At 42.9% G+C, this 27,208-nt stretch overlaps 1 protein-coding gene and 1 long non-coding RNA gene across 2 annotated transcripts in view; both read right to left on the bottom strand.

Moving 5' to 3' along the window:
• LY75 (lymphocyte antigen 75) overlaps nt 1-5,798 on the bottom strand; it is a 48,164-nt gene extending 42,366 nt beyond the window's left edge. Inside the window, exons 1-5 of the mRNA XM_075511409.1 lie at nt 5,621-5,798; nt 3,208-3,582; nt 2,043-2,216; nt 1,601-1,765; nt 903-1,013 (exon numbers count right to left, since the gene is read on the bottom strand). Of these exons, the coding sequence (XP_075367524.1) occupies nt 903-1,013; nt 1,601-1,765; nt 2,043-2,216; nt 3,208-3,582; nt 5,621-5,705 (910 nt within the window). The 5' untranslated portion in view covers nt 5,706-5,798. The remainder of the gene's footprint in view (nt 1-902; nt 1,014-1,600; nt 1,766-2,042; nt 2,217-3,207; nt 3,583-5,620) is intronic.
• A 16,331-nt stretch (nt 5,799-22,129) lies between these two features.
• Nucleotides 22,130-25,301, bottom strand: LOC142414464 (uncharacterized). The gene is made up of 3 exons (XR_012777085.1): nt 25,117-25,301; nt 24,191-24,350; nt 22,130-23,527 (listed from the first exon to the last, which is right to left on the bottom strand). It is a non-coding gene; the product is annotated as an uncharacterized LOC142414464 (long non-coding RNA).
• Between the last annotated feature and the right edge of the window lie 1,907 nt (nt 25,302-27,208).

Genomic DNA, 27,208 nt, shown 5'->3' with positions numbered 1-27,208 from the left:
TGTCACTCGGGATAGTCTAGTCTCCAGCTCTGCATTACAGTCCAACAGTGTCATCACAGTTCCAGAAGAACGTGCAGCCGGTAGTACAAGCAGCAGAAAAGTCCTTCATCTTTCCAAAACAAAGACCACATTTGGAAAATCTCACAGAAATTTCTTAGTAAAGCTTTCAAAGAAGTAACAGAAACCACTTCCTATCTATCCCAGAACTCATGTTGCAGCACTATTCTAGAAACTGAAGGAAAAAGAGAATTCCACTTCAAAAAGGTCAAATTCAGCTTGAATGACAGAACAATATTACCTTCAGTATTCCTGATTATTATTCCTCCAGGATTCTCACGTATACACATCCATGGCATATTCGTGAGAATATTACAAATACATGCTGAAGATTCCAAACAAACAAGACTCTCACCAATTCTACTAGGAACTTGGGAGCAATTAAAAAAGGTTTTTTCAAAGGTTTTATACTTCTTTCATCTTCAACTTGAAACAAATTTAAGCAACCTTGAAGTTTAAAAACACAAGTTGGGCTTCTAAGTAATGTTAGTTCTTGCACATACACCAATAATTGTAATATTTGAGGAAAGTCAATGCCATTCTGTCAGTGGGAGGAGAAATTGAGCAGCTAGGGAAGCTGTAGACTCTTTACTAAAATGGACCTCAAAGATACTATTTAAGTTTTACCTTTTTAGAGACTTATTAACCTAATCATCCATAAACATAGAACGAGTGCAGAAAGATTCACTGGGTAGGAGGAAAAGATGCTTCCAAACTTTTAACAGAAGTGGAACAACAATGATTGTTTTAATGAAATCTGATGGGGGGGGGGGGGGGGGGGGGAAGCTAAGCAAAATACTAGTTTGTGTTGTGAATAATGTTAATGCCACCAGAAACATCATTACCTGGATGCCAGTTGAGGAAATTCAAAGGTTTGTGATCTGACCACTGCCAACCTCCAGAAACGTCCAGTTGATTTAAGCCAATCCAAAAGATCTCAGCGATGTCATCCTTAGCTGGAGATAAAGTTATTATTTTTTGGAAGAAAACAATAGTATAAAACGCTTATCCTTTATTGGTCTCCTTTAAATTAAAAGTGTGATCTGAAAGGGCATACATGCTACTATAATCGGATATGCAACCTTTCTTGAACTGAGGAGGAATTCACCCACACAAGTCTTCCCTCCCAGTGGCTTCAGATGTTTGTCCTTTGGTTTTATATTCCCAAAGGCACACTGATAATTCCTCCAGGCCAAGCCTGAACATCAGCAAGGATGATTTCAAAACAACAAGTGGGTAACATGCTGCTAAAACATCAACTGCCACTCTGGCCCATATTTGAGATTCTGAGGACATTCCTCATTATAAATATGGACAACAGCTAACCACTACAATGAAGTCACACAGATAAATTAAAAAAAAAAAAAAACACCTCTAAAGTGAGATTAGCAGCTTATTTTTGCTACACAAATGAAAGCACCAATGCATTTTAAGTCCAATCAAGTTTTAACCCAGAATTTTAAGACAGAAACTAAAATGCTGTCTTCACTTATGTTAATTTCTCAAGATTTCCTGATATTCCTATGTGAATAATTACGCCTACCTTGTATGTAACTTAATTCCGATGCATTTTGGATGCTAAGTAGATCTCCCCCTTGCCTTTGACATGAAATATAAGCTTCCTTCCAAGAAAGAGCAGACTGTGTATTAAACTGGTAACAACTTTCAGACCCCGGATCATGTTCCCAGATATCATGACAACCATCCTCTGTTTAAAGGAAGCAGAAGGTTCTTATAACTACAACTATACTGAAACATCATGAAAGTTTCAAAAGAATAATTATAATACTGAAGGTCTATCGATTTTTATATTGGTAATCACATATACTGCAGAGTAAGTGTGTGCTGATCGTCCTGTCAACACTGCGATAGAAAAGGGACCTGCTTTTACCCAGCTTAACAGCAACGTGCTACACCAAGGTGGAGCCATACAGACGTGAAGTGACAGAACGCTTTTAGGACATCTATTTAGAAACCCAACGTGCCTGGTTGTAAACAGATTCCCCATTTTCCATCATGAGTATAATCTTCAGATGTGGCGCACCATTTCCCACCCGTATGCATTTCATCCAGAATGCAGTCATGATGCCACGTCTTATTATACAGAAAGGGGAACGTGCAGGGTTTTCCATAGGAGTTCCCATCTTTGGTATAAACCTCTGCAGGAAAAAAAAAAAAATTAAAGAAGTAGATACAAGTTGACCAGAGGAGGAAAGGACAGCAAACCAATGTTCTGCTTGTACAGACATAGTTAACTTAAAAGCATGCAAATTGCACTTGTGGTCGTAAAACACCGTATCTTTTTGTTACAGATAATATACAGCAATGCCAGAACTGAAAGAAATGAGAGGAAAGTATTTTTCTGTACTTTTTCTTCTGAGTGGGGCATAACACAGCAGAAACTTGTTTCCCCCTTCCTGGTAAGTTAGGGATAAATACATTGCCCTGCTGAAATCCAGGTGGTTTGCGCAGAGTGCTACAGAACAAGGCTCTAGGAATCAACATATACAAAAGAGGGAAAACATTTCAAACTGGAGCTGACTGGGCTCTTCAGGCTGGCCACTTTGAACAATTCAAATACAAAGAAAATTCTGCTCTTAAGTATGGTAAAGCAAGTTTTCACCACTTCTTCCAGCAAGCATGAGATTTCAGATGAGACTGGCTTCCACAGCAAGTGGACAGACTATCAGACCAAAGCAAATGGATGGTTCCTGACAGTCCAACAGGCTGCGAGCTAGCAGCATGCACTGAATTTGATTGTACAGCCTACCAGCAAAGAAAATATCCTCAAATCCTCCTCTTATTTGAGCTAACAGCAAAATTCCCATCACTGTGAAGAAGACAGCGTCAGTTCTGACAGAAGGTGGTTGATATTTCATAATAGGCTCTCACTAAAATATGGGGGGAGGGATTTAAACATGCTAAGAAAGCCACTCAATAACACAACTTCTGCAGTTGTGCATATTTATTTTTTATTAAAAACTGTTAAAGTTTCATACTTGAATATCAATCTCACTCTACAGCAAAACATTCTATTGCTTTACTGATCAGTCTTTTTATCTGATTAATTTTAAGAATTTATTGGCGTAGACATACAGCAACAAGCCCTTAACAAAAACAGAAATCCTCAAAACCCCTGTGCAAACTTACCACGGTAAGGATACCGACATATATCATGAGAGGAACTGTTGCTTCTCCACTGGTCTGTTGCATTTATGCTTGCAGTTACATAGGTACTCTTGATAGTCACTTTGTACTGAGATGCACCAAGGATGGAAGCATCAGCACATCGCCACCACAGCATTAGTTCTGAGTTACAATCAACCATTTTCAGGCGAGACAGTGATTTGGTGAATATATCAAGTCCCAGGCACTGCTTGGACCCCAAATGAAAGAGGCGATTCTGGGATACCCATTTCCATAAAGCTTCACTTGTCTCCTTGCAGTCATCTATCACTATCCGTGAGTTTTTAACTTGTATGCACTTGTTCAGTGTGTCATGGCGAATGGTAAAAGCATCATTGCCTGTATAAGAACAAACAAATATCCACATATGGGTATGATTCAGTATCACTTTCACAGGAAGTTTATTTTTAAAAGTGTAATCACATTCTGAGACATGCCACCAGAAAAGTACAGCAACTGCTGTTTGTACATTATACTACCTCTTTCCTATAAGCCACGTTAAGTACATTTTCCTGCTCTTTAGTGAGTACTCTTTACTTCTGGGGAAAAAGAAAAGATCTCTTTCAAAGTCGTTATAAAATGAGGGGAGATAAAATGAGGGGAGATAAAATGAGGGGAGATAAAATGAGAAAATGAGTTTGAGAATGAATATCCCACCAAAGATGCCACACAAAGTTTAGGAGTATCATTTTTAAAATGATAGAGGAACCCTAGTTTCATTTTCAGCTGTGACGTAGCTTGTCATTAAAAAGAAAAAAAAAAGTTGACAAAGCACAGTATACCATTTTAAAAAGATATGGATCACCCTACTGATACAAGCTGACACCTCTGCCAGTATAAGAACACCTCTGACAAGTGGCAGTAGGTTTAAGCTAACGAAGGGAAAAAATGCCCTAAAACTATTTCTATGCCGCAATGAAGATGGCCCTGCAGTATAAAGCTTTCACTAACCAGGCTGAAATGGACCTCGGTTGTCCCAGACCCACAAGGCTATTACTCTGCTGTTTAAATAAGGAATCTGCTGAGTAGTGTTTTGTATTTAATAGTAACGCACTGTCAATCACATTCCTACTGCGTTTTTTTAATATGACTTAATAATAGGTTTGGCTGAACAGCAAGGAAAATATTCAGTGATGTTATGCAGTGAATTTTACCACTACTTCCCAGTATACTCGTGAATTTTCCACTGTGTAAGTGCCAAATAGTATCTAAATAGTACTGAGCTGGTCAAACTGTAAAGAAGAATCTCTAAGTCAGCCACCTACTGGAGTGACTTCTTCTAAATAGCACACTGCAACCAACCGTCTCTTTCATCCTATTAACTAAGAAAGACATTTTAACAACCAAACCTGCTTTTGTGGTATCTTTTTAGCCTGTGCTTTTTCAGCACTATATCTGCTTTTTGCTTTTTATCCCCCCCCCCCCCCCCCCCCGACTTTCTTCTTTTCAATTTCTTGTGACATGTTCTCAGCCTCTTCTCAGATCTTCCCTTTCCTCATTCTTCTTTCATATCTTCCCACACAACACTCATTCTGACATCAAGAAGAAAACCACTTTTTAAAATTTCCCCAGAAAAACTACTGCTACTGTCTCACCAAATCTCTCTGTACAGCACTTTATTAATACCAGTGCTCAATTACTCCAGTTCAACACTCTGGCCATGAAGTTTTACCTGATGTCTTTAGCTACAAAACCAAGCCTGCTACTGTTATAGGATATAAAATACGTGAGGTCCAACTGTTTAGTGAAGCGCTTGTTTCCCAGCAGCTCTCACCAAGCTAGCGGCTGTGGCTTGCAAGAATTTGCTCAACATGAAACTTTTCCACCTGCCTTCTGAAAGGCAGGGTAAGCCTCCTTCCTCTTTCTGCGCGTAAAGCAGCGAATAAAAACGACGGCTTGACGCCCTGCAGGGGACCTGCCTGAGCTCGGGTTATTTCTCCTCTGGAGGCAAGAGGCCGAAGGCCCGCCTCCGCCCCACCGCACCGCACCGCTCCGCCGGCCCGCCGCCGCCCCGACTCGGGGCGGCCCCCGGCACCGCGGGCACCGGGAACGTGGCACCCGGGGGCGGCGGGCAGCGGCCGGTTTCGCGACGCCGCAGGCGAAGCGCACGGTCCGGGAGGGAGGTTTGGGGCTTTTTCCTCCTTCTTCGTTCCTCCTTGTAAGTTTCCCACGTTGTTTCCACGCACTTGGACTTTGCCACCCAGCGCAACGCCCGGGGGCGCCGGGAACCGTCGGGGCGGGAGGCCCGTCACCGCGCCGCCTTCCCCCTCAGGCGCCCGCCGGGGCGGAGAAGGGCCTTCCGCGCCCCATGCTCTGCAGCGCACCCGCGCAGCGCCTCCCCCCCGTCCCCCCCTCGCAAAGCGGGCGCCCGGCTTACCTGAGGGGTCCGGGCGGGCCGCGCGGCAGACGAGGAGCCAGGCGAGGCCGCAGACGGGCAGGCAGAGCCCCGCCGCCCGCGCCATCCTCCCGCGGCGCGGCGCGCAGGCTGCGCGGAGCGGGCTCGCGGCCGGGCTCGCTCTGCCGGAGCGTCGCGCCCGACGCCGGCTGGCCGGGACCGCGAGCAGCCGGCCGGATTGGCCCGCCCCGCCGAGCGTCACTTGTTGCCAGGAGAAGAGCGGCCCCGAGCTTGCGGCGAGGTGCGGGGCGGGGCCGGGGCCGGGCGGCGGCCGGGCGTGAGGGGTCGAGGCGGCGGGGACGGGCCGGCCCCGGCGGGAGCGAGGTAGCCGCTGAGGGGAGCGGTACACAGGAAAGGGAAAGAGGAACCGCAAGTGAAGAAGTAAGAGTAAAGGTGAGGAGAACGTGGGGGAAGTGAAGGGAACAGGAGGAGAGGGAAAAAAAAAAGAGGAAAAGTGAAGGAAAAAAAGGAAGGAGGAAAAAAATGAGGAAAACCCGAGGAAAAATGAAGAAAAAATAGAAAAGCAGACCTAATTATCGCATGGTAATCAAAGTTAAAACTAAAAAAAAAGTTTTTAGAAGTTCAGTTGGGAAAGAAAGTGAAAGCATAAGTGCTAAAAGTGAAGAAAAGGCAAAAAGTGAAGAGAATATAAACCAAAAATCATAAACAATAGCAGACACTGAAGTAAAACACCTAAAAATGGATCAAATAATAAATCTGTAAACGCTACCCTGTGATCCTCATCCCCCGGAGGGGCTAGCTGGACCTTTGCGAAGCTGAAGAGGGAGCAGAAGCGGGCCGGGCAGCCTTGCCGTACTTTCTAAGAGTTTTCTGGTAGCTAGCAGCTAAAATTGCAATTGTCTGATCCGTTTCTGCCAGGGAAGGGGGGGGAGGAGATGAGCTGAAATAACTGTTGCTGAGAAAATTATGATGCTGGCTACAGGAAGTTACAGAAACCAAAAATAAAAACACAAAGATGCGGAGAAACAGTTGGCCTGAAGGAGGAAAAGAGAAAGAAGGAAAACTGACAGAAACTATGCAAAATAAAATCGTGTCTGTTTATAGCTGCGTGTTGGGTGATTCGGTGCTGACCTGGAAAGGCTGTATAGCTCGAACCCCAGCTGTGCAAGAAAGCACTTGCAAAGTCACAAGAAAAAAAGATTTTTGGCTAGGAAAATCTATTTTGATTAGACTTGGAGGAGCAGTCGTTCAGGGAAAGAAATACTAGATTTTCATAAAGATGAGAAGAGCAATGTGCTGTCTGTTTTACGTGTTTCAAATGTGCCCATCATGTAGCAATCTGGACACCCGAGGAACGCAGGAGTTGAGGGTGTGCCGGGCTGGGAATTGGGTGGAAAGATAGTGAACAAAACCAGGCATCTGTAAGTGAGCAAATGTTCTCTCCTGCTGGAAACCGCAGAGCAAGATCTGGCTGCCAAGGCAGGAGCTATTTGGAAAATCAGAAATCAGGTTCAGGCAGAGAGGGGTCCGTAGCTGCAGCAAAGTGGAAGCTGTGCTACCAGAAATGGTTCGTTTTCTGGAAGAGCGAAGCTTTAAAGTCTCCACATAGAGAGTGGGAGGCAGAAATTCCCCACTGGTGAGCCTGATACAAAAGCAAGCTATTGAAAGTAAAATAAAATACGTGGTGGGATGGTGTGTCTCTGTTTAAATAAAACATCATAACAAGAAGCAGTAGGTGTGAATCTCTGCATCCCCACAAACCTTTGCGAATACGTGCTATTTTCAGTGTCATACCTGACTGTCCCGGTTTTGGTATGGAGAGTAGTAAAGAGTTTAACCTTGAAACTAAGACCATGCAGTGCATATTTACTGAACATAGACCAGCAACTCTGAAATTAACAGCATCCTATATAGCGAACATGTATCAAATATGTATATTAATAGAGGGGAGGTTCTCTTAAGGTATCTTAATGTATATAACATATGCTCTCCAATATGCACTTCCAATTTGAGGTCCTTTTTTGTTTATCTGTTTATAAAATACTATGCTGGATAACACAGGATCAGACCATGATCCTGACTCAAAAATTAAAGAATGCCCAAGGATAGGAAAGATCGCTGTTTGCACTGGTGCCTTAGTTTCAGTTTTGTGTGCATGTGCATGCCCTACACTTAAATTCTGTCATACATTAATGTAAGAGGAGGTACACAATGTACAGCCCTGGTGATCCCACCAAAACACATCCCTTCCATCTGCCCCCAGCCAAGCAGCAGACAGAGAAGAGTGTATAAACTCACACCTCTACAACTGTTTGGTTAAAGTGCTTTATGCAAGAAGTCAGTGCTTTGATGACAGAAGTTTAAAAAATAGGAAGTTACTAAAAAATCGCATGTAAACAAGTAGTTTCACTGTTTTTTATATCAAGAGCATTTTAAAAAAAGCCTGAATACAAATACTTTTTTTGTTTGTTTGTTGTTTCTTTCTCTTTTTTTTTGTCTTCTACTAAGATAAAATAAGTTGCGGTACAATGTTTTGTGGTCTGTGGAAACGATCAATTAAAAGCTAATATGCAAATTGTGGTTGTTAACCCTTCAGTGGGCTTGCACAGTATCTCTGTGGTTAACCAAATTTTGTGCACTCTGATGCCATGCAGTCCCCCGCTAAAGCAAAGGACTGCCAGTCTACCTGGCAGCCTGTGCAGGACAAAACCCACCGTGACAACACTGGTCTCTGTAGGACCACTGACGCACAGACTAGTGCTACAGGAATTGGGAGGATCTGGGCACTGGAAAATATCCTTTGATATCTTGTATCCCAAGAGCTCAACCAGAAATCCACACAACCTACCCAGAAAAGCCAGCCCCCATGTCCATTGCAAGACTACCAGTTGCCACCAGTAACTTCCAGGCTGCCAACTCCTCACCTGAGTAGAGTCAACATGCGTCTATTTCCCTAGAGAGCTGGTGCACATCTGTCGTGGTTTAACCCCAGCTGGCAACTAAGCACCACACAGCCGCTCGCTCACTCGCCCCCGGTGGGATGGGGGAGAGAATCGGAAGAGCAAAAGTAAGAAAACTTGAGGGTTGAGATAAAGACAGTTTAATAGGGAAAGCAAAAGCCGCGCACGCAAGCAAAGCAAAGCAAGGAATTCATTCACTGCTTCCCATGGGCAGGCAGGTGTTCAGCCATCTCCAGGAAAGCAGGGCTCCATCACCCGTAATGGTTACTTGGGAACACAAACGCCATCACTCGAAATGTCCTCCCCTTCCTTCTTCTTCCCCAGCTTTATATACTGAGCATGAGGTCATATGGTATGGAATAGCCCTTTGGTCACTTTGGATCAACTGTCCTGGCTGTGCCCCCTCCCAGCTTCTCCTGCACCTGGCAGAGCATGGGAAGCTGAGAAGTCCTTGACTAGTGCAGCAACAACTAAAACATCTCCGTATTATCAACGCTGTTTTCAGCACAAATCCAAAACATAGCCCCATACCAGCCACTATAAAGAAAATTAACTCTATCTCAGCTGAAACCAGGACAACATCAACATTTATACAACTGGTATCTATTTCTGGTATTAGTTCTGCATAACATGGCTACATGCAGTTGGAGAGTAGAACTTGGAAAGTCATCTCATTCCTCTCCGCCCCCATGGTAAAGCGTCTTTCTCAGCCCCAAAAAGGTGAAAAGTTCCCACACATCTCTTCCTAATGGAGCTAGCTTTCAAAGGCAGTATCTGGAACAACCTTTTCTCTGCTGAATTTGCTGATCCTCTGACCTAAGCAATCTCTCCTGTGGCCTCCTCTTGTCATTCATGTTTTAACCATGCCAGATTTGAAAAAGGAGGATTACAAATATTTCCTTGAGAAAGATGGCTGTAAAGGGAGCAATCACTCTGCGAACAAAAACAAACCAACCAACCAGTATTTTGGAAAGAACAGTGCAGGAAAAAAATCAGAATCAGTGTATGTCATATGATAACCTATGGAACTTTAATACAGTTTTCTGTTAATTGAAAAAGTGGGTTTGTACCAAAGTGTATCAAAATTTTAACAATGCCAAAGCCTACATCTTAAAGGATTTATCCTAGCTTTATCAGTGAGGCTTCTGCATTTAACGTGAACTGCACAGCAGCATTACTCACAGCATAATTGGTGAACAATTTCTGTATTACACATCACAAATGTTATTATGTCCCCATGAATACCTGCAGCTCATTGCAGAGCAGCACTAATAGTGGAGCAAACTTCAACCATGCCTACAGAGAAAATCAAATACAGAATTTCGGATGCAGGAGGGACCCAACCACAGAGCTGACAGTAATGCACAGCAGCCTTTCTTCTTGCTTCCAAGCAGATTACTTTGCCTTTCTAGTCAAAAAAGCCATTTGAGGTGCCAACATCATGACTAAGAGCCTTGTATTTCTAGCAGGAGTCTTTCTTGCTCATCAACAGATAATTTCTTTGCTTTTATGCCTGTATGTTTATAACAATAGCATTACCTGCAGAAAGTGTCAACACCTGTCTATCTATAAATCTCCACCCCATCTCTCTTCTGCTCACCACATGAAATAGATACTTTGCATGAGCAACCTTCCTCCCTCTTTTACAATCAACACACTGTAATCCAGTTTTTCTGGCTAGGTTGAGTGCATCCACATGCCAGTGAGCACAAAGGGAATGCTGGAAAAGGATTTGCTACCTCCAGCATCTCCCAAAAGTGGGAAGAGGCTCTGGAGATGGTAATTTCTGCTCTTCTCTGCTCCCCCCAGCAGTGACTTTGAAACTGTGACATCTGAACAGGGAACACTAGTTGTTTATTACATTTTCCACCTTGCGACATTGGTGTTTGCAATACCCAGGCCCTTACAGGGAAAAAAACCCAACCCAACCCAACCGAACAAACAAAAAAACCCCACCAAACAAATGAGGGCTTATGAGAGTTGCAGGAGCAGAGTTATTTCCTGAGGCAGAGGACTTCCTCTGAGAAAGTCATGGCGCCTACGAAGCAGCCAGCAGACAAAGATTTCAGTCCTACCTAGACTCTGCTGCTAAGTTTAATATTAGAACATGGCTCTGGTTTGAGTAAAGTGCCTGCTAACCATTTAAAATATAAGCCCTGGGCATGTTTAAAGGTAGTTTAATGGAAAAGAAATCTGGACAATTGCAACTTTTACCCTAAGTGTGGCTAAAAGCCAAATGATTCTTTTTTGACATATACACAAGTTTGGTTTGATTGAGTTAATCCCATATATGGCCATTTAAAAAAATCATTAAAATTCAAAGGGGAGGTGACAAGCATCCAGCAACTGATTTGGATACAGAGAGATCATATCCAGACAGGTCTTTAAGCAATGACTTTGACTTAGTTTTGCATTAACTCCACCTGGATGGTCTTTTCTCCATGGACACTTACATTATTTGCTGGCTTGCTTTTTTAACTGGATGTTGAGAACTTAATTATTTTTAAACATTAAAGAATATCTCACTTTTAGCAAAAAGGGAACACAAAAGAAGATGGCTTTTCTCTGTTGTTGCTTTAGATTTCCTGTTTCAGTGGCAGCAGCCCAACCTTTTAGCACATTATGAAACTGTCGTATTGCACAGTAAACTTAAGATGAAATCACACAGCCTCTCAGCTGAATTTTTATGTATTTCTTACATCTCTTTAACAAACTCTATATGAAGCTTTGGCATGAGTTCCAAGGTTTTGAGTTTTTCATTGTGTTTGAAGGGTTTCTTATTGTTAGGGATTCTTACATTTGACTCTCTTAAAGTGTCATCATTCATAATAAATAGGCTAGATGTTATTATAGCATTTTAGAGACCGTTCTGTTTCTCCCACTACACAGAAACATGGTAGGTAACTTCCAGAAATAACAAAAGGAATTACAAACCTTTATTCTAATACCAACCTCTTTTTTTACTCAAATGTGACAGTGCCAGCTTCTGTAGTGCTGCCTCTGGCTCTGTCCTGCTGTGTATTCAAACTCAGATTAGACAGGGCCTACTGAAATACTAGAAACAGGTTCGAGAAATAAGACAAAGAAAGGAGTGTGGACACATCCGCTCTGCATCTTCGTCTGTTTATAGCAGGGAATGTCTTTGTGTGTTGGTTCGGCTGTGACTGCTGCTGGGATCTCTACGTGCTCCTGGAACAACAACAAAATAATACAAGCGGTACTTTAATATTGAGAGAACCGCTTAAAATCATAAACTAAGTGGTAAATGATAGTCTTTTGTAGCACTTTAAGAAAGGGTCCCTGTCACCTGCGCTGTGTGATTTTAATGGAAATTGTGCCTCGGCATGGTAGTTCTACTGGCAGTGTTAGTACGCTCAATCTCCTCAAAAGCTGTTTTCCGTTGTGACTGTGCCAGCGCAGGATTATTACTCAAGTTATGATTGTGGGAGCTGGCAACTCAGATAATATATTGTACCACATTACATTTGTTGCAAAAAAACTTAGTTTGGAGGAATGGTTTAAAAGAACATCAGATATAATGTGGGAAATGTTTTTAAGCAAATAAAAACTAATTCAGGTGGAAGAGCTTTTAAAATTAAATGAAAAAGCTTTTTTTTCTTCCTTAAACATGCAAAGCAGTTCTGCTTTGTTCCATAAAAGTGCTGGGAAAAAGACCCTCATACCTGTGGGTTTGAGTCTCACATGATGTTCTGGAGGCAAAATTCAGCTTGTTGAAGGGAAGATGAAGATAACACCCTCTCCAACAGCACTCTCCAAAATGCCCCCACTGTCTTATGTGTGACCAGAAAGAGGCAAACTTTCAACGTGCAGCTGAGAGGATGGTATAAAGAGCAAAATTTCAGATTGATCTGGACTTGGGAGCACTTCTGAGATAAAAAGAGCCTGTGTGGAAAGGGTGGGCTCATTGGGGGCTAAACTGCTGGCATTTAAGGGTTGTGATTGATTAAGCTATAAACTGAAGAGCAGCAGGTGTGGAGAGCACACAGTTCAGTATGCCACCAGCAAAGACTTAGAAATTGTGCCATTTTGAGTGCAGGAGAGGCCAGAGAGCAGAAATAAGGAATGGAAAACAGAGTGCCTTTCAAATGGGAGATGAAGAAGGAAACACAAACACTGCAACGACACATACTTTAACACAAATGCTAAAAATCCAGTGAATAAATTGAGGGAAATCAAATGCCTAGTCTTACGTGAAGACTATGACATGCTAGACACACGTAGGATGTCACAGTACCAGAACATAAAATATACAGAAAAGGTAAGAGTCACCTCTGCTAGTGATGGAGTAGTGAAATTTATGAGCGAGATCTTATAATCAAATCAAATGAACAGAGTAAGGACCCAGCAAGTGACACAGAATCTGCATGGGCCGAAACGCCAGCTTTAAGCATATGTAGTACTAAGTCTACAGACTGCCTGCCTCACCAGAAGGACAGAGAGGGTATGCCAAGAGAGATCAGACGGGCAAAGAGGGCAGGAAATACAACCGAAACTGTACTTCAGGTAACCCCCATGTTGTCTGGACACTGCAGCGTTGGAATGTAACACAGGCTACATTAGACTCCATCAATACTGGTTCACAGAGCAGTTGGACCAGGAAGCCACAGAAGAGATGCAGCCCTTCATTTGGTCCTCATTAATGTGCAAGATCTTGTCCTACATCTTCAGCTTACGGTTGCTGTTCCTGTGTTTATATTCAAAGTTCTCACAGGCTTGACAACAGCCAAGCATTCATGGCAGTTGCACCCAGTTTCAGAAGGGACAGAGACATAGAAATGAGAAAGCTTGTGAAGAGGAAACAAAAAGGAGCAGCTAGGAACAGTAAATTCTTGCAGGTGGAACTGAATTTCCTGAAGGATGCACAGCACAGCATCAGTGCATGCCATCTACTAAAGGCTTGAGAACTGGTAAAAGGAAGTGGGCACAGATAATCATCTCACCGCAGGATAGATTATTAGAGACAAGAATTTGAAGTCATGTCCAAATGAAAAAGACAGAAAGGAGCATAAAGCGACATGTTAAAGGAAAACACAGTGAAAGAGCAATAAAAATGTGACAGCAGCTAGCAAAAGGAATCCAAGCTAATGTTAAATCCTTCTTTAGACACATCAAGACCAAGAAGCCCGCCCGAGTCTGACGGATCAAATGAGAACTGCAAAGTAAAAAAGAGGAAAGTCCAAAACATTTGCAGAGAAGCTAAATGATGTATTTGCATGTGTTCACTGGAATAAGCAGGTGATCTCCATACTTTGGAAAGGCTGTAATCCAAAATATGCAGAGTAACAAATCCCCAGGACTGTCTGATAGACACCCACGCTTTCTAAGGGAGTGCGGATAAGAAATAGCAGATCTGCTAATGGACCTACCTCTCTCTTCAAGGTTTCTCTGTGCCCGGAGACTGGAGGGTGGCAACATGACACCAATCCCTAAAAAAGATTCCAAGGGCAAAATGAGGGGACAGGATGGACGATACTAAAAGCTGGCAAGCCTAACATCAGTGCCAGGCAAAGCAGGAGAAACTGCGATAAAGGAGAGAATTAGTGTGCACCCGGGTAAATATGATCTTTTTGGGCAGTGCCAAGACATCTTCTCTAAACATAGTATTTACCATCTAGGCCTCTAGATAGTTTTTTGATGAGGTCAGCAAGCATGCGGACAAGGGTGATCTGGCTGATATGGTCCACTGGTGATTTCTTGATCTGGATGAAAGTTCTTACTGGGTGAACAAATCAAGCAGGCACTCCTAACTGGAACTTGCTGTTTGCATTTTTCTATTGATTTGAGGGGGGGTTGCTGTAAAGAAATTATTTGTACCTTACTCTTATTATTTCTGAGAGTGAGACTGAAATAGCTTTTGTTATTACCCACAGCCTACATGAAGCTGGGACTTGAACAAGAACTACCTGTCTGTGACTCAACACTCACACAACTTGAGATAAAGTTTGTGGGTGGACAGTGCATACAAATGAGTTTATAGAACTTCTCTCTGTGCTTGACACCATGGATAAATCAGGGAGAGACTAGGAGAGCATTGCTGTCAGCTTTTCATCACTGCACAAGTACTGCTGGTGAGCTGGTTTCATGTGCTTGATGCAGAATACATGAGGGAGAATGTGGAAGATGAAGATAGTACATAACAGCAAAGAACCCTTGTGACTCAGATCTGCAGTGCTCTGCACATGCACTAACCATTAATAAGCTTCTAGACAAAACTTCAGAGTAGATTTTAAACTATAAAGCCTTCAGGATTTGGTGACTTCAGAGATCGCCTCTGTGTATGGCATACTCCCATTGTAGAGACCACCAGTCCTGTCCAAGCTGAACCTGTTCCTCGCTTTGATTTTGAGCCCACTCTCTTTCCTTTGCTGAGGCTGCCAAGGAGTAAGCCTGTTCTTTATGGTACCTTGTGGAAGACTTACTTTACAACACTGCATGAGTACCTCTACCATATTTTTAAATGCAAAAAAAAAAGGGGGGGCAAAAGATAGTAATACTATATAATCACTACAATAGCTAAACCATACTATTATCTCTTTTTGATTTGTATTTATTCTCAATATACCAAAGTAAATCACAAAATTCTAAAAAAAAAAAGGAGAATGAACAAAAGGTTATAGTAGTGAAGAAAATGCAACTGCATATAGATTTCTAGTTAGCAATCTATTTAATTCATGCTTAATTAAGTAGCCCTGTTTCTTTAAGGAGTACATCTACATTTATTTTTCTTTTTGGGGGACAATAATATACCCATAGTACTAAAACATCAATTGTTACATATATTCTATTAAACAGCAGCACTTCACTCTATGAAGTCCCCAAGTTTCTTAAGGTTTGTGTGTGTTTCACAGTGCTGAAACAGTTTGGCCATGCAGAATAACCTGGGGCTGGATCTATCATAGGCAGTATTTAACTGCCCCAGTAGGAACCTGTGGCCCATATTTAGGTCCCATGGGCATGCACAAACTTTGGAAACATCAGAAATCTCTTTACAACCAGTGAACCTGGAAGAAATACTCAGATGCTGTTGAAATGACTCCAAGTAACTAAGTCAAAGAATCACAGGATCTCTAGAGATTTTCTAGTGCATCCCCCTGCTTGGAGCAGCGCTAGCTAGAGCAGGTTGCCCAGGGCTCTGTCCAGTTGCATTTTGAATATCCCCACGGATGGAGACTCCACAACCTCTCTGGGCAATCTGCTCCAGTGTTTGACCGCCACCACAGTAAAAAACCTTTTTATTCTGTTTAAAAATAATTTCCTGTATGTCAGTTTGCGCCTATTGCCTCTTGTTCCTTCACTGAATGCCGCTGAGAAGAGTCTCGCTCCATCTTCTTTACTCTCCCCAACTTTAGGTATTTAGATACATTGATAAGATCTCCCTGAGCCTTCTCTCCTCCAGCTCTCAGCCACTCCTCATATGACAAATGCTCCAGTCCCTTAATCATCTTTGTGGTTCTTTGCTGGATTTGCTCCAATAAATCCATATCTTTCCTGCACTGGGAAGTCCAGAACTGGATCCAGCACTCCAGATGTGTCTCACCAGTGCTGAGCAGGGGGAAATGATCACCTGCCTCGACCTGCTGGCAACACTCCTCCTAATGCAGTCCAGGATACTGTTGGCCACGTTTGCTGCAAGGACACATTGCTGGCTCATGTTCAAGTTGGTGTTCACCAGGACTCCCAGGTCCTTTTCTGTAAAGGCACTTCCCAGCCAGTTGGTCCCCAGCCCCTAGTAATGTGTGGGGATGCTACTCAACAGGTGCCGGATTTGGCATTTCCCTTTGTTAATGTCGTGGTTTAACCCCAGCCAGCAGCTAATCCCCACCCAGCCGCTCGCTCACCCCCCCCGGTGGGATGGGGGAGAGAGTCAGAAGAGTAAAAGTAAGAAAACTCGTGGGCTGAGATAAAGACAGTTTAATGGGTAAAGCAAAAGCCACACCCACAAGCAAAGCAAAACAAGGAATTCCTTCACTCCTTCCCATGGGCAGGCAGGTGTTCAGCCATCTCCAGGAAAGCAGGGCTCCGTCACGTGTAACAGTAACTTGGGAAGACAAACGCCATCACTCCAAACGTCCCCCCCTTCCTTCTTCTTCCCCCAGCTTTATATGCTGAGCATGGCGTCATATGGTGTGGGGTATCCCTTTGGTCAGCTGGGGTCAGCTGTCCCAGCCGTGTCCCCTGCCAGCTTCTTGTGCACCCCCAGCCTGCTCGCTGGTGGGGTGGGGAGAGAAGCAGAAAAGGCCTTGACTGTGTGTAAGCACTGCTCAGCAGTAACTAAAACATCCCTGTATTATCAACGCTGTTTTCAGCACAAATCCAAAACATAGCCCTATACTAGCAACTATAAAGGTAATTAATTCTATCCCAGCCACAACCAGCACCATTAAACTCCATGAGATTCCTCTTGGCTGATCTCTCCAGCTTGTCGAGATGCCTCAGAATGGCAGCACAACCATCTGGCCTATCAGCCCCTCCTCCCAGTCTTCAGCTCTCTGCAAACTTGCCGAGGGTGCACTCTGTCCCATCGTCCAGGATCATTAATGAGGATGTTAAACAGTATTGGCTCCAGTATTGACCCCAGGAGTACACCAGTAGTGACTGGGCCTCCAGCTGGACTTTGTGCCACTGATTATAATCTTTTGAGCCTGGCATTTCAGCCGATTTTCAATCCACCTCACTGTCCGCTTGTCTAGTCAGTTTGTTAATGAGGATACTATGACAGCCAGTGATGAAAGCCTTGCTAAAGTTAAGATGATTAACATCCTCTGCTCTCTCCTTATCCACCAAGCTAGTCATTTCATCATAGAAGGCTATCAGGTTGGTCAGGCATGATTTTCCCTTCATAAATCCATACTGATGACTCCCAGTCATCTTCATGTCCTTAATATATTTGGGAATGGTTTCCAGAATTATTTGTTCCATCACCTTCCTGGCTATGGAGGTAAGGCTGACTGGCCTGTAGTTCCTCACATCCTCCCTCCTTTTCTTCTTGAAGCTAGGCATGACATTTGCATTGAAATTCCAGTCCTCCTCTGATCACTTTCAAAGATACTTGATACTGTCCTTGCAATGACATCTGCCAGCTCCCTCAGCACTTGTTGACGCAGCCCATTGGGTCCCATGGACTAGTTTGTGTCCAATTTGTTCAAATATTTTGATCTTCACTACTGAGGGTAAGTCTCCATTGCTCCAGATGCTCCCACTGGTCTCAGGGGCCTGGGATTCCCAAAAGCAAATCTCATTAGTAAAGACAGAGGTGAAGAAGGCATTGAGTACCTCTGCTTTTTCCACGTCCTTTGTTACCTCCACCCCACTCAGCAGCAGGCCCACATTTTCCCTAGTCTTCCTTTTGCTGCTGATACACTTGCAGAAGTCCTGACAGTGCAAAGCTATTCAGCTCCTCACTTTTCTCTAAACTTTGTCAATGGACTGGTCCACTAGGAAAGTTCCCAGACAGAGAAAGAGAAGATGCTGTTGTCCCCCTTTTAATAAATACATGGACAGTTTGGGCGTCTTTGCTATGAAAGACTCAGATGCAATACCTTTTTCTAAGAGGAATCTGAACCCACATTGATCCAGATTAATTCAGTAACTACCAGGCTAAAGCAAGTTCTCAGTGTCTTCTGTTGGAGTTGATCCACTTTATTCAAAGCGCTGAAATATTTACTAGAGCACAAAGTGGAATTTAGGCATCTCTCTTCCCTTTCCCCACAAATGAGTACTGTTACTACTGGAGCACAGTCTCAGTCATAATCTCATTGGGACCTGTTGAATGTTTCCTTATTGGTATAAAGTCCAATGGTTAGACTACGTTCCTCTTACGAATCTAGCCCTTGACCTGACAACCTGAAGTCTTCAGAAAGACAAAGTGCTAAAAGTATATTGATTTTAACTCAGGCATGGATGTGGAATGCAATTATGATCCTACCTTAAAAACAGAACGATCCAACCACTAACTTCAGAAGTGAATCCTTATGGCAACAATAACCATATTTGTTAAACCTGGCATTTATCTTTAACCTTTACTCCCACACACTTTTATAGCCATGAACCCTGCCAGAGAGGACACGACAGACACGGCAAAGTAGGAACAAGGAAAAGGGAAGCCAAGAGTCTTGACTTTAAAAGCAAAAGTTAGTGGAGACTCCAAGTCAGAGTATATTTTATTCATCTAACAAAACATGTTTAAACACAAACATTGGACATAAAAAGAAAGCATGAGCAAACACAACCACAGTGCTAGAGATCACTTTAAACAGAAGTTGCCTTCAATTAGTTTAGTTTTATAAACAACACCATGGATTTTGAAGGATTGCTAATGCTGTAATATAAGACTAACAACACTGCAATGAAACAAGTTTGGGATGGTAATCTCACATTTTTAACCCAATACATAACTGAAAATAGACTTGGTTTATCCATTTCATTACATTGTCATTTTAGCTCCTTCCTGTTTCTGCTCTTAGCCTGAATTGAGAACAAAAGTTACTTCAAGTTTAGTTGGAAAAAAGAACTCTGGAAATTAAATTTTACCAACAATTTTCTGGCAAAACATGTATCTGTCTGGCCTCAGAAGCAGCCTGGAAACAGTGACGGAATGAGGTACTTCACACAGTTCTGCAAGGGGGTTTCCCCTTGGTAACAAGGTATTGTTTTTGCAACTTGCATGGTACTTGGCAAGCATTCTCCCTAGAAGACCGCCAAAGAATATTCCCCCCCCCCATTTTACATGTAGAATACTCAAAGCAAAAAAACAGGTGAGTTAGCCAAGATGACACAGTGATAGCGGCAAAGCCAGGAAACAGAGCCTGGACCTCCCCAGCTCCCAGCATCAGGCAAATCCTTTTGCCTGTACCGGCCACCAAACAGCACAACAGAAAAATGCACAGCTCTGCCCAGTTTTTCTTTGAAATAGAGAAAGAAAGACTGGTTGATTCTTGGACTCGATGACTGACCATTGGTCTGATGTCATTTGGCTACTTGTTGGTTATTAGTATTGTAACTGCCAAAGCAAAGAAACAGCGCTGCATGCCCACACATCTGGAATATTCCACCTGTTGGGATTTGTTTGCTTGGTTGGTGGTTTGGTTTTTCTCCCAAGGGCAGGATGAAAGCAGCAGGACCCACAATCTAAGGCATCTCGTACAACTGGTGCTTCACCAGCAGGAGTCAGGGTTGGGTCCCTGTTGCATTAATTTCCGTGCAAATGTGTGGATTTCCCCTCTAATCTCAAAGTGTATGGTAACATACTAAGGCTCTCATTCGTGGTCACTCTGGGATGCTTTCTGTCAAAAATACTGTAAGTGTTCACTTTACATAACCAGTTGCAATTTAAATCACACACACACACACACACACGACAGCACTGTTGCAGCATTCTGGAAATGGCACACTTTATAATTACTCCAGTTCATCATTTGTAATAGCTGTCAGTACACACACACACGCACACGCACACACGTACACACACAAAAATTATAGCAAAGCAACCAAAGAGAGTTGCAAATTATCAGAGAATGGACAAGTTCAGAAGGCACTTTGCTAGCTACTGTATTGCCTACTGGATAGGACTTTAGCTAAGCTTGTAATAACACCTACAGCATTAAAAAGTCAAAAATATGCACGTCTGATATTAAAGTCAATTTTTAAAAGCTTGCCTAACAAAAATAGGATTTTTCTCTAACAATCTGATACCTAAAATGACTACAGACTGAATTATGGGGAAGAAAACAAAAATCACTTCAGCACCCCACATGATCTATTTGTTTTAAACAATAATGCATTCTGCTACATCTATTTTGGCACTTACTGGCTAACAGCAGATGTCTCTGTGCTGCAACCAACGTGTCAAGCAGGAAAAGAGCTCCAATGTTAACCAAATGGTGAAAGTTGTTCCTAAATTTCTTTTCTTCTCCATCTTTGTTTTTTTTGTACCTGGATATTTTTTTCCTTTAATCTCTTTTTTCTGTTTCCATTTCATGCTATAATTATAGCTAAGATTGGCCATAAGTTAAACGCTGAACTGCACTGGAATTTGGTGAAGTGCCCATATCTAACTCTCCCTTTCTTCTATCCCTAAAACACCTGAAATGGGGGAAAAATACCTGCACACACTATATAGCCACCTCTCTGGCCAGGTTGTAGAGGAAGGATTAGAGCATCCAGGCAGAGTGAGATGTAAATATGTCACAGCAGAGCCTACTGTCCAAAGACTATTATGATTTTTTTTCCTTTTTGTTATTTATATTTTTATATTAGGTATTTATCACAGTAGCTTTTGAGTAATATTTTCTAAGGCACAGTACGCAGTTTGATGCTCCTCTCCTCTTTACAGCTTTGAAAATCCCCCCTTTCCTTGTTGCAAAGTGGTCAAGAGGCTGATAACAGTCTTTTTTTCCCCCTCTATGATTTATATCACAATAAATGTATAACTTCTCTTCATCCCTGAAGTCATTCCTTAATGTTAGACTTATTTCAACCTCAGGACTGCTGAATCGTACTACAGGGAGAAAATGAGTCTAAGACAGAATTGTTATCCATCTTGAGGAATTCAGTCATATATCACAAATTGTCTCCTCTCTTTCTGCTAAAAATACAAGCCAAGTGTAAGTATTTCTTTTCCAAAGAGATCTACATTATTTTTTATATTTTTCCCAGAACGTTTTGTATGCACATTTCCAATTCAGTCTCTTCCCTAGAGGGTTAATAATTAGCAAACTGACTTCCCCAGCTGGTTTTGTTCAACGTGCCGTCATCCTCCTGAATTCAGTCAACATCTATCAGAAACAAAGACGTCAAACAAAACATATTAGGCTTCAGTATTCTCTTGTGAAGTTTTGGCCTCCAGCCAGAAAATCTTGTTGTTTTCTATGTAAGCTTTATTTTTCTTTCCCTGACCAGCAGTTAGTATGGATCAAAAGAACCATTGCTTTAAAATGCAATCATAAAAATAATAAACACCAGCACTGACACAGCACAGTGCACCTTAGGTTTAGTCTTGCATCTGTTTCGGGTGTCCTTGTATTCGGGAACACGCTCCCATGTGGGCTTTCTGGGGCTCCAGCTTTTTTCAGCATCCCATGAACGTCCCTCTGCTTCCAGAGGCAGACAGAAAACCTCCTACCTGTGCTGGGGCTCTGTTGAAATACCATTTCCAGAAACGCTGAAGAATGTCCACATCAGAATTCATCTTCTTCTTTTTGGTGTTGTTACCCAAAGGGATTAAATGCATCCAATTTCAAAGAGGAAATTTTTAATGATTTTATTATCCTGGTAGAATGGGGGTCAACCATTCCTGCCCTTTCTCACAGCTTATGGCTTTGCTTTGAATGTCATGGGCTTTACAGTCTATCCAGCAGCTCTTGAACCAGATTTGGCCCCAGATACACTCCAGCAGACCCACACGGAGCGAGATTAATAGAGATAACAGAATAAGAGATTAATAGAATACCTACAGAAACAGCAGCTACTTTACCCTTTAAAATAGTTGTAGTATAAATAGCAGATAATAACAGAATATTATCTTAACAGATATTTGTAAGTCTGCCGAAAGCTGCCCGGTAAGTCAGTCGTATCTCAGTGCTTTGAACCAGGCAGCTGCTGTGCAGGAAGCTGCTGTTTCCACTAACATGTTACAGAAGAGGAAGAAAGGGGAGCCTGGGACATTGCTGCCTCCTGCACAGAAGTGAGGGCTGCTGCTTCTCCCAGCAGGCTGTCCCCACCTGGGATCCAGCTCCAGACCTGCTGAGGCAACTGGACCACTCAAAGGTGCATCACAGAGACATCTTCAAAGTACAACCCAAGTAAACAGATCATCAGGCATCCCATCACCTGGGTCTGTGACTTCTCTGGGGAAAAACAAAACCAAAACCAAAAAGAGTAAAAGAAACAAAAGCAAAAAAGAAATAATTCCTTTTCGCATGTATCCTTTTATTTTTGTGCTCTGCATGTAGTGATTCTGGGCTTTCACTTCCTTTACCCTGGACATGGATCTTAGGTACCCAGGGCAGGTTGGGTGCCTGTGGCCCACTGGCTGCTGTAGCAGATGAATTGGATGACTCAGCTTTACTCATTTTGGAACTGTCTCCTTCTGTCCTGAGGCAGACCACATTTAACAGGACGTGTTTCCCATATCCCATTTGCATGGAATTTGTGTCCACAGAGATCCTAAATTCTGGTTGTGGAACACTTGTGTGGGTCAGAAGGCTAGAAGCTAGGTTTGGGCTAGAAGGCAGTGGGACGATGCATCAGCAGTCCCACAAACACATACACACCGATATTTTCAGGTCAGGCTTACTCATGTTTACCCAGACTGAGCTGAAAGGCCCATCCAGCAGTGTTGTGAATCTATGCCCCAGCAGTGGTGGTGGATTGATTTGTTTATTTCTAAATCACAGTTATCCAATTTAACAGTCCACACTGCCTTTGAAAGTGACCCTACCACTTCTGTTGGCTGCTTATTGTTCGGCCCAGCTATTCCCATGTTATCTATCACATATTTCCTGCTGTGGCTTCAGTCAGTTACTTCTTGTTCTAGTCTTCCCAACCAGTAGGAATAACTGATCCCTGTTCTCTTTATACTTTTGCTTTCACCAGTGATCAGCTCTTTCTTTCGTCTTTCCTTCCATGACGGTTTGCTTTGTGCTACATCAGAGCAAGTGGGCAAGCAACCTGTAAGAGCAGCTGAGACTCACCCAACTTCCACTTTACATTCTTTCAGGCAGGAATGAAGTAAATTTATATGTAAACAGCAATAGTTAAAATCCAATCATCAACCCAGACTAGACTCTGGAAGGCGAGGGGAGGATGGATGGTCAAGGACAAGATGGAGAAAGGAGCCCACATTGGCTTTCCTTCCCTCTTCCGTAATGTAACTGCACCGGGACACCCAGACACATGGTGGGTACGCTCCGGAGGTGCCGTGTTCTGTGGGGCAAGGCGTTCCGGGAGCCTGCAGTGATAAAACCAACACGTCAGCTGTGTTCCTGGGTATGCTGTGTGGGGAAGAGCCACTCTGCTATTTATACTACAACTATTTTAAAGGGTAAAGTAGCTGCTGTTTCTGTAGGTATTCTATTAATCTCTTCTTTCCAGATGGAAAGCCTCCCAGAGCCGTTCTGATGCATTTCCACATTTAACTGAACAGTACCTTACGGTTTTTATAGCCACAATGTGTCCCATATGTACAACTCCATCTTCAATATTTGCTTTTGAAACAATATTTGAAGTAATTCAATTTGCCTCTCAACATCATTTTCATCCCACAGGACTAGCAGGACATGATATGCGGCAGCAGAAACATTACCTTCTTACCTTTTCAGACAGAATTCTTCTGATATTCTTGAATATTAAATAGCAGAAAATATAACGTCTAGGTCATGTAAGCATTTAGGTAGGTGTCAGATTTCAGACACATAATAGGTAAGTGTGCTAGCATCAGGAGAAACTTTCCAAAAGAAACTAGTACAGATAAAGCAGAATTACGCGTAACCTGTGCTAGGGCCATAACAAATGAAGCCTTACATGACTTAGAATATTCTTTTACTTTATATTAAAAGTCTTATGTACTCCAGCTCATTGGCAATGTCCAATGTTAGGGATTCTGCTTGCATACCTGAATGAACCTGGAAGCATCAAGCTCTGGGATGGAGTCCCAAATCCAGCGTCAGTGAAGCCACGCAGCCCAAAGCTGCTGATGAGGTAGTCTGTCTTTTTATCAGCTTCGTGCAAGCTTGCTTTTGGCTTCCAGCAAGGGCTTTCCAGGGGCTTCTCACCTACAACGTGCACAAAGTTTATGGCAGGAAGAAGTGGCGAAACAGATTTAATCCGGTTATGACTGGGTTCAAAGGCCTAAGATCATGCTTTAGAACAAATGACCTGAATAAATAGCTTCATAAGAGGAACGTACTTCATGGGATAATTTTCAGTATTTTCTAGAAAACTAAAAGAAAAAATACAGAGGATTTTTTGTACCGCATAAATAGAAAATTTTGATTTCTTAAGATGATCTATAAAAATCTGAAAAGATACAGGGATAGTTTTGTTTTTCAGATGTATGGTCTAAGACATTGACCTGGCTATTGCATTCTACCAGTCAACCCAGTGGTGGTGGATGGCCTTCAAGCACCCACTGACTGCCACCATTAGCTGCAGGCTGGCCACCTCCATGGAAAGCAGGTTGTTAGTTAGGCCTTTACGTGCGTGATTCAGAGAAAAAGTCTTCCCTATTTTCCTGTGCTAGCATGCAGAGGAGGGTAACTTTTAGCCCACTATGCATGTCAAGATTTATCGTGTATCTACAAGTTTAGCTGTTGTTCTCACTAAAACTATGTTTTGAAGCATTTATTTCTGAGAACCACCGTGGAGATTTAGTCTGTCACCTGAAGTTAAAAGAATAGGATTTGTTACAATAGCAACAAGCCAACGAACAAAAATAAGCATCAGAAATAAAGGAAATGGTAGAAGCATTTTCGCTATTATCTAGCTGTGCACTTTTGGAAACGATTGTAGTTGAGAATCACTTTTGTGGTTATAAATTACCATGGTGTTACTCGCAAGCACTGCGGCAGGCTGGGTCTAGTACACTTCCTTAGGCAACTGCAGTTGCTTCGTCACAGGAGGACCGGGAAAGTCTAGAAGAGCTGCGGTATAAGGAAACAAGATTATAAAAACTAAGACTTTGAAGTGAGGCTTTATTACGAAACAATTCCTAATGCCCTTTTTTATGGTTAAGTTTCTAAGAGCAGAATCCAAATCACAGTCATCCTGCATAAAGATAGTGGATATAGAAAGGGATCAGCAACTCTTTACGCTCTGAGCAACTTACAGAATAAATTGAGAGAAGGAGAAAGTAAATCTGCTTTCAACAGTGCTGTGGAATGATTACTTTATGCAATGGATGTCTAAAATTTCTAATAATTTTTATTTCTATGACTTCATTTTCATTTTCCCACATAAATTAGTAAGTAAATGCCTGCACTGATACAGTCAAGAAATAAAATATTAAAACAAATCCATTTACAGCAAAGAGGCCTGGCTGGAGTATTTTCAGTGAGTTACCTTTCCATCAAAGGGATCAGAACTGAAACGTACCACAAAGATGTATTTACCTATCTATTTAATACTCAGGAACCCAAGTGGATTTTCCCATCACTCACCAAACGAAAGAAAAACCCACAGGCCAGCGTAAGATTTCAACGCATCCTATTAAAGTTGTTGAGAATGACCACTGAGACCTGGAAAGCCGTCTTACCACAGCTTCTCAATGCTGCAGCCATGGCTAGGAACGGACACTGCTATTTGCAGTCCTGCGCCTTGGGAGTTCTGCTGCTCATTTAATTAAACTTCAAAAGGACCCGGAGCAGATCCCTCTGATTTTTTCCTCTCGCACAGCTCATTTTGGCAGCTCTGTGTGTACCACTACCATCTACTGGCCAAACCGAGACTGACTGCCTTTCCAAGCAACAAGCTCAACCTTAATTGCTACCCTCTCCGAACAGCCTTAACGCCTGTGAGTTTGCTCCTGACGGTTACTTACACACGAGGGCTGCATCAGGCTGTAAGAGATCAGTGCTGGCCTGCGCGGGTTTAAAATCAACATTCCACTGATTACCAAAGGAAATATTATTATAGCCCAAGAAGAGGCCTCTTTTTTTTTTTTTTGAGCTGAGGATTTAAAGCCCAGTTGCTGAATGTGTGCAATTTAGCTTCTAACCAAAAAATTCTGCTTATATATGAATGCCCTGGAGGAAGGGTATGCTACGGATTTCATTACGGTGTGTTTATTATTGCAAGAGACTGAGGATGTCTGTTACTACACTAAGGGAGGGGCAAGACGACGGAAGAAAAAAGTAGGAGGCTAACTTAAACAGGAATTTGTGTGATGGTGCCCTGGGAACCGGAGCTGGTCAAGTCTCGCAGAGCGTGCAAAAAACCACTTTTTCCCTACGCTCCCTCCAGACTGTACCACACAGATTTCAAGCAGCCCCACAGCTCCTCTCTCCTCATGACCGAGCCACAAAAGTGTGTGTGTGTGCAAAGGCAGGGGAAGGGGAAAGGTGAGAAGGGAGGACGATCCCTGCGCAAGGAAGGGCAGCACTGCACCCGGGAGAGGCACGGCTGGAAAGGGCTCTGCTTAGGAGCTGTGTTGCCCTCTGCTTAGGAGCTGTGTTGCCCACTTGCAGCCTTGTGCCACAACCCTTCGCTCTGCCCGGTCATGCTGGACATCTCCAGCATAGGTATGTTCCCATTGCAGACTCCCATCCAGCTGGGATGCGACGGCTGCATCAGGCACCTCTGTCCCTCAGAGACATGCCGCAAGGACTGCTAAAGGGACCAGGAGGTAAATTTTCTCCTGAAACGCAGTCTGCAAAAATAAGCACACAGATTTTTTTTTTTTCCTAAACCCTAACACCTGGTAGACAAGGTTTGTCATATGTTGGCCTGAATGTATCTATCTCTGGTGGGGATACTCTTCCATCTCCCAAGCAAAGGAGTGGTATGAAAACATCTAATACTTCCCTTTCAGTGAACACATTCAAAGAAGCTGGCACGGCAGAGGAAAATGCAACATTCATTTGCTCACTCAGGCTCTGGTGAACCCAGTTCTTGGACGTGGGAATTACGGCAGTGC

The sequence above is a fragment of the Mycteria americana genome, chromosome 9 (assembly GCF_035582795.1).
Source record: "Mycteria americana isolate JAX WOST 10 ecotype Jacksonville Zoo and Gardens chromosome 9, USCA_MyAme_1.0, whole genome shotgun sequence".
Lineage (NCBI taxonomy): Eukaryota > Metazoa > Chordata > Aves > Ciconiiformes > Ciconiidae > Mycteria > Mycteria americana.
The sequence above is the reverse complement of the archived record's forward strand: the minus strand, read 5'-3'. Positions and strand labels throughout refer to the sequence as shown.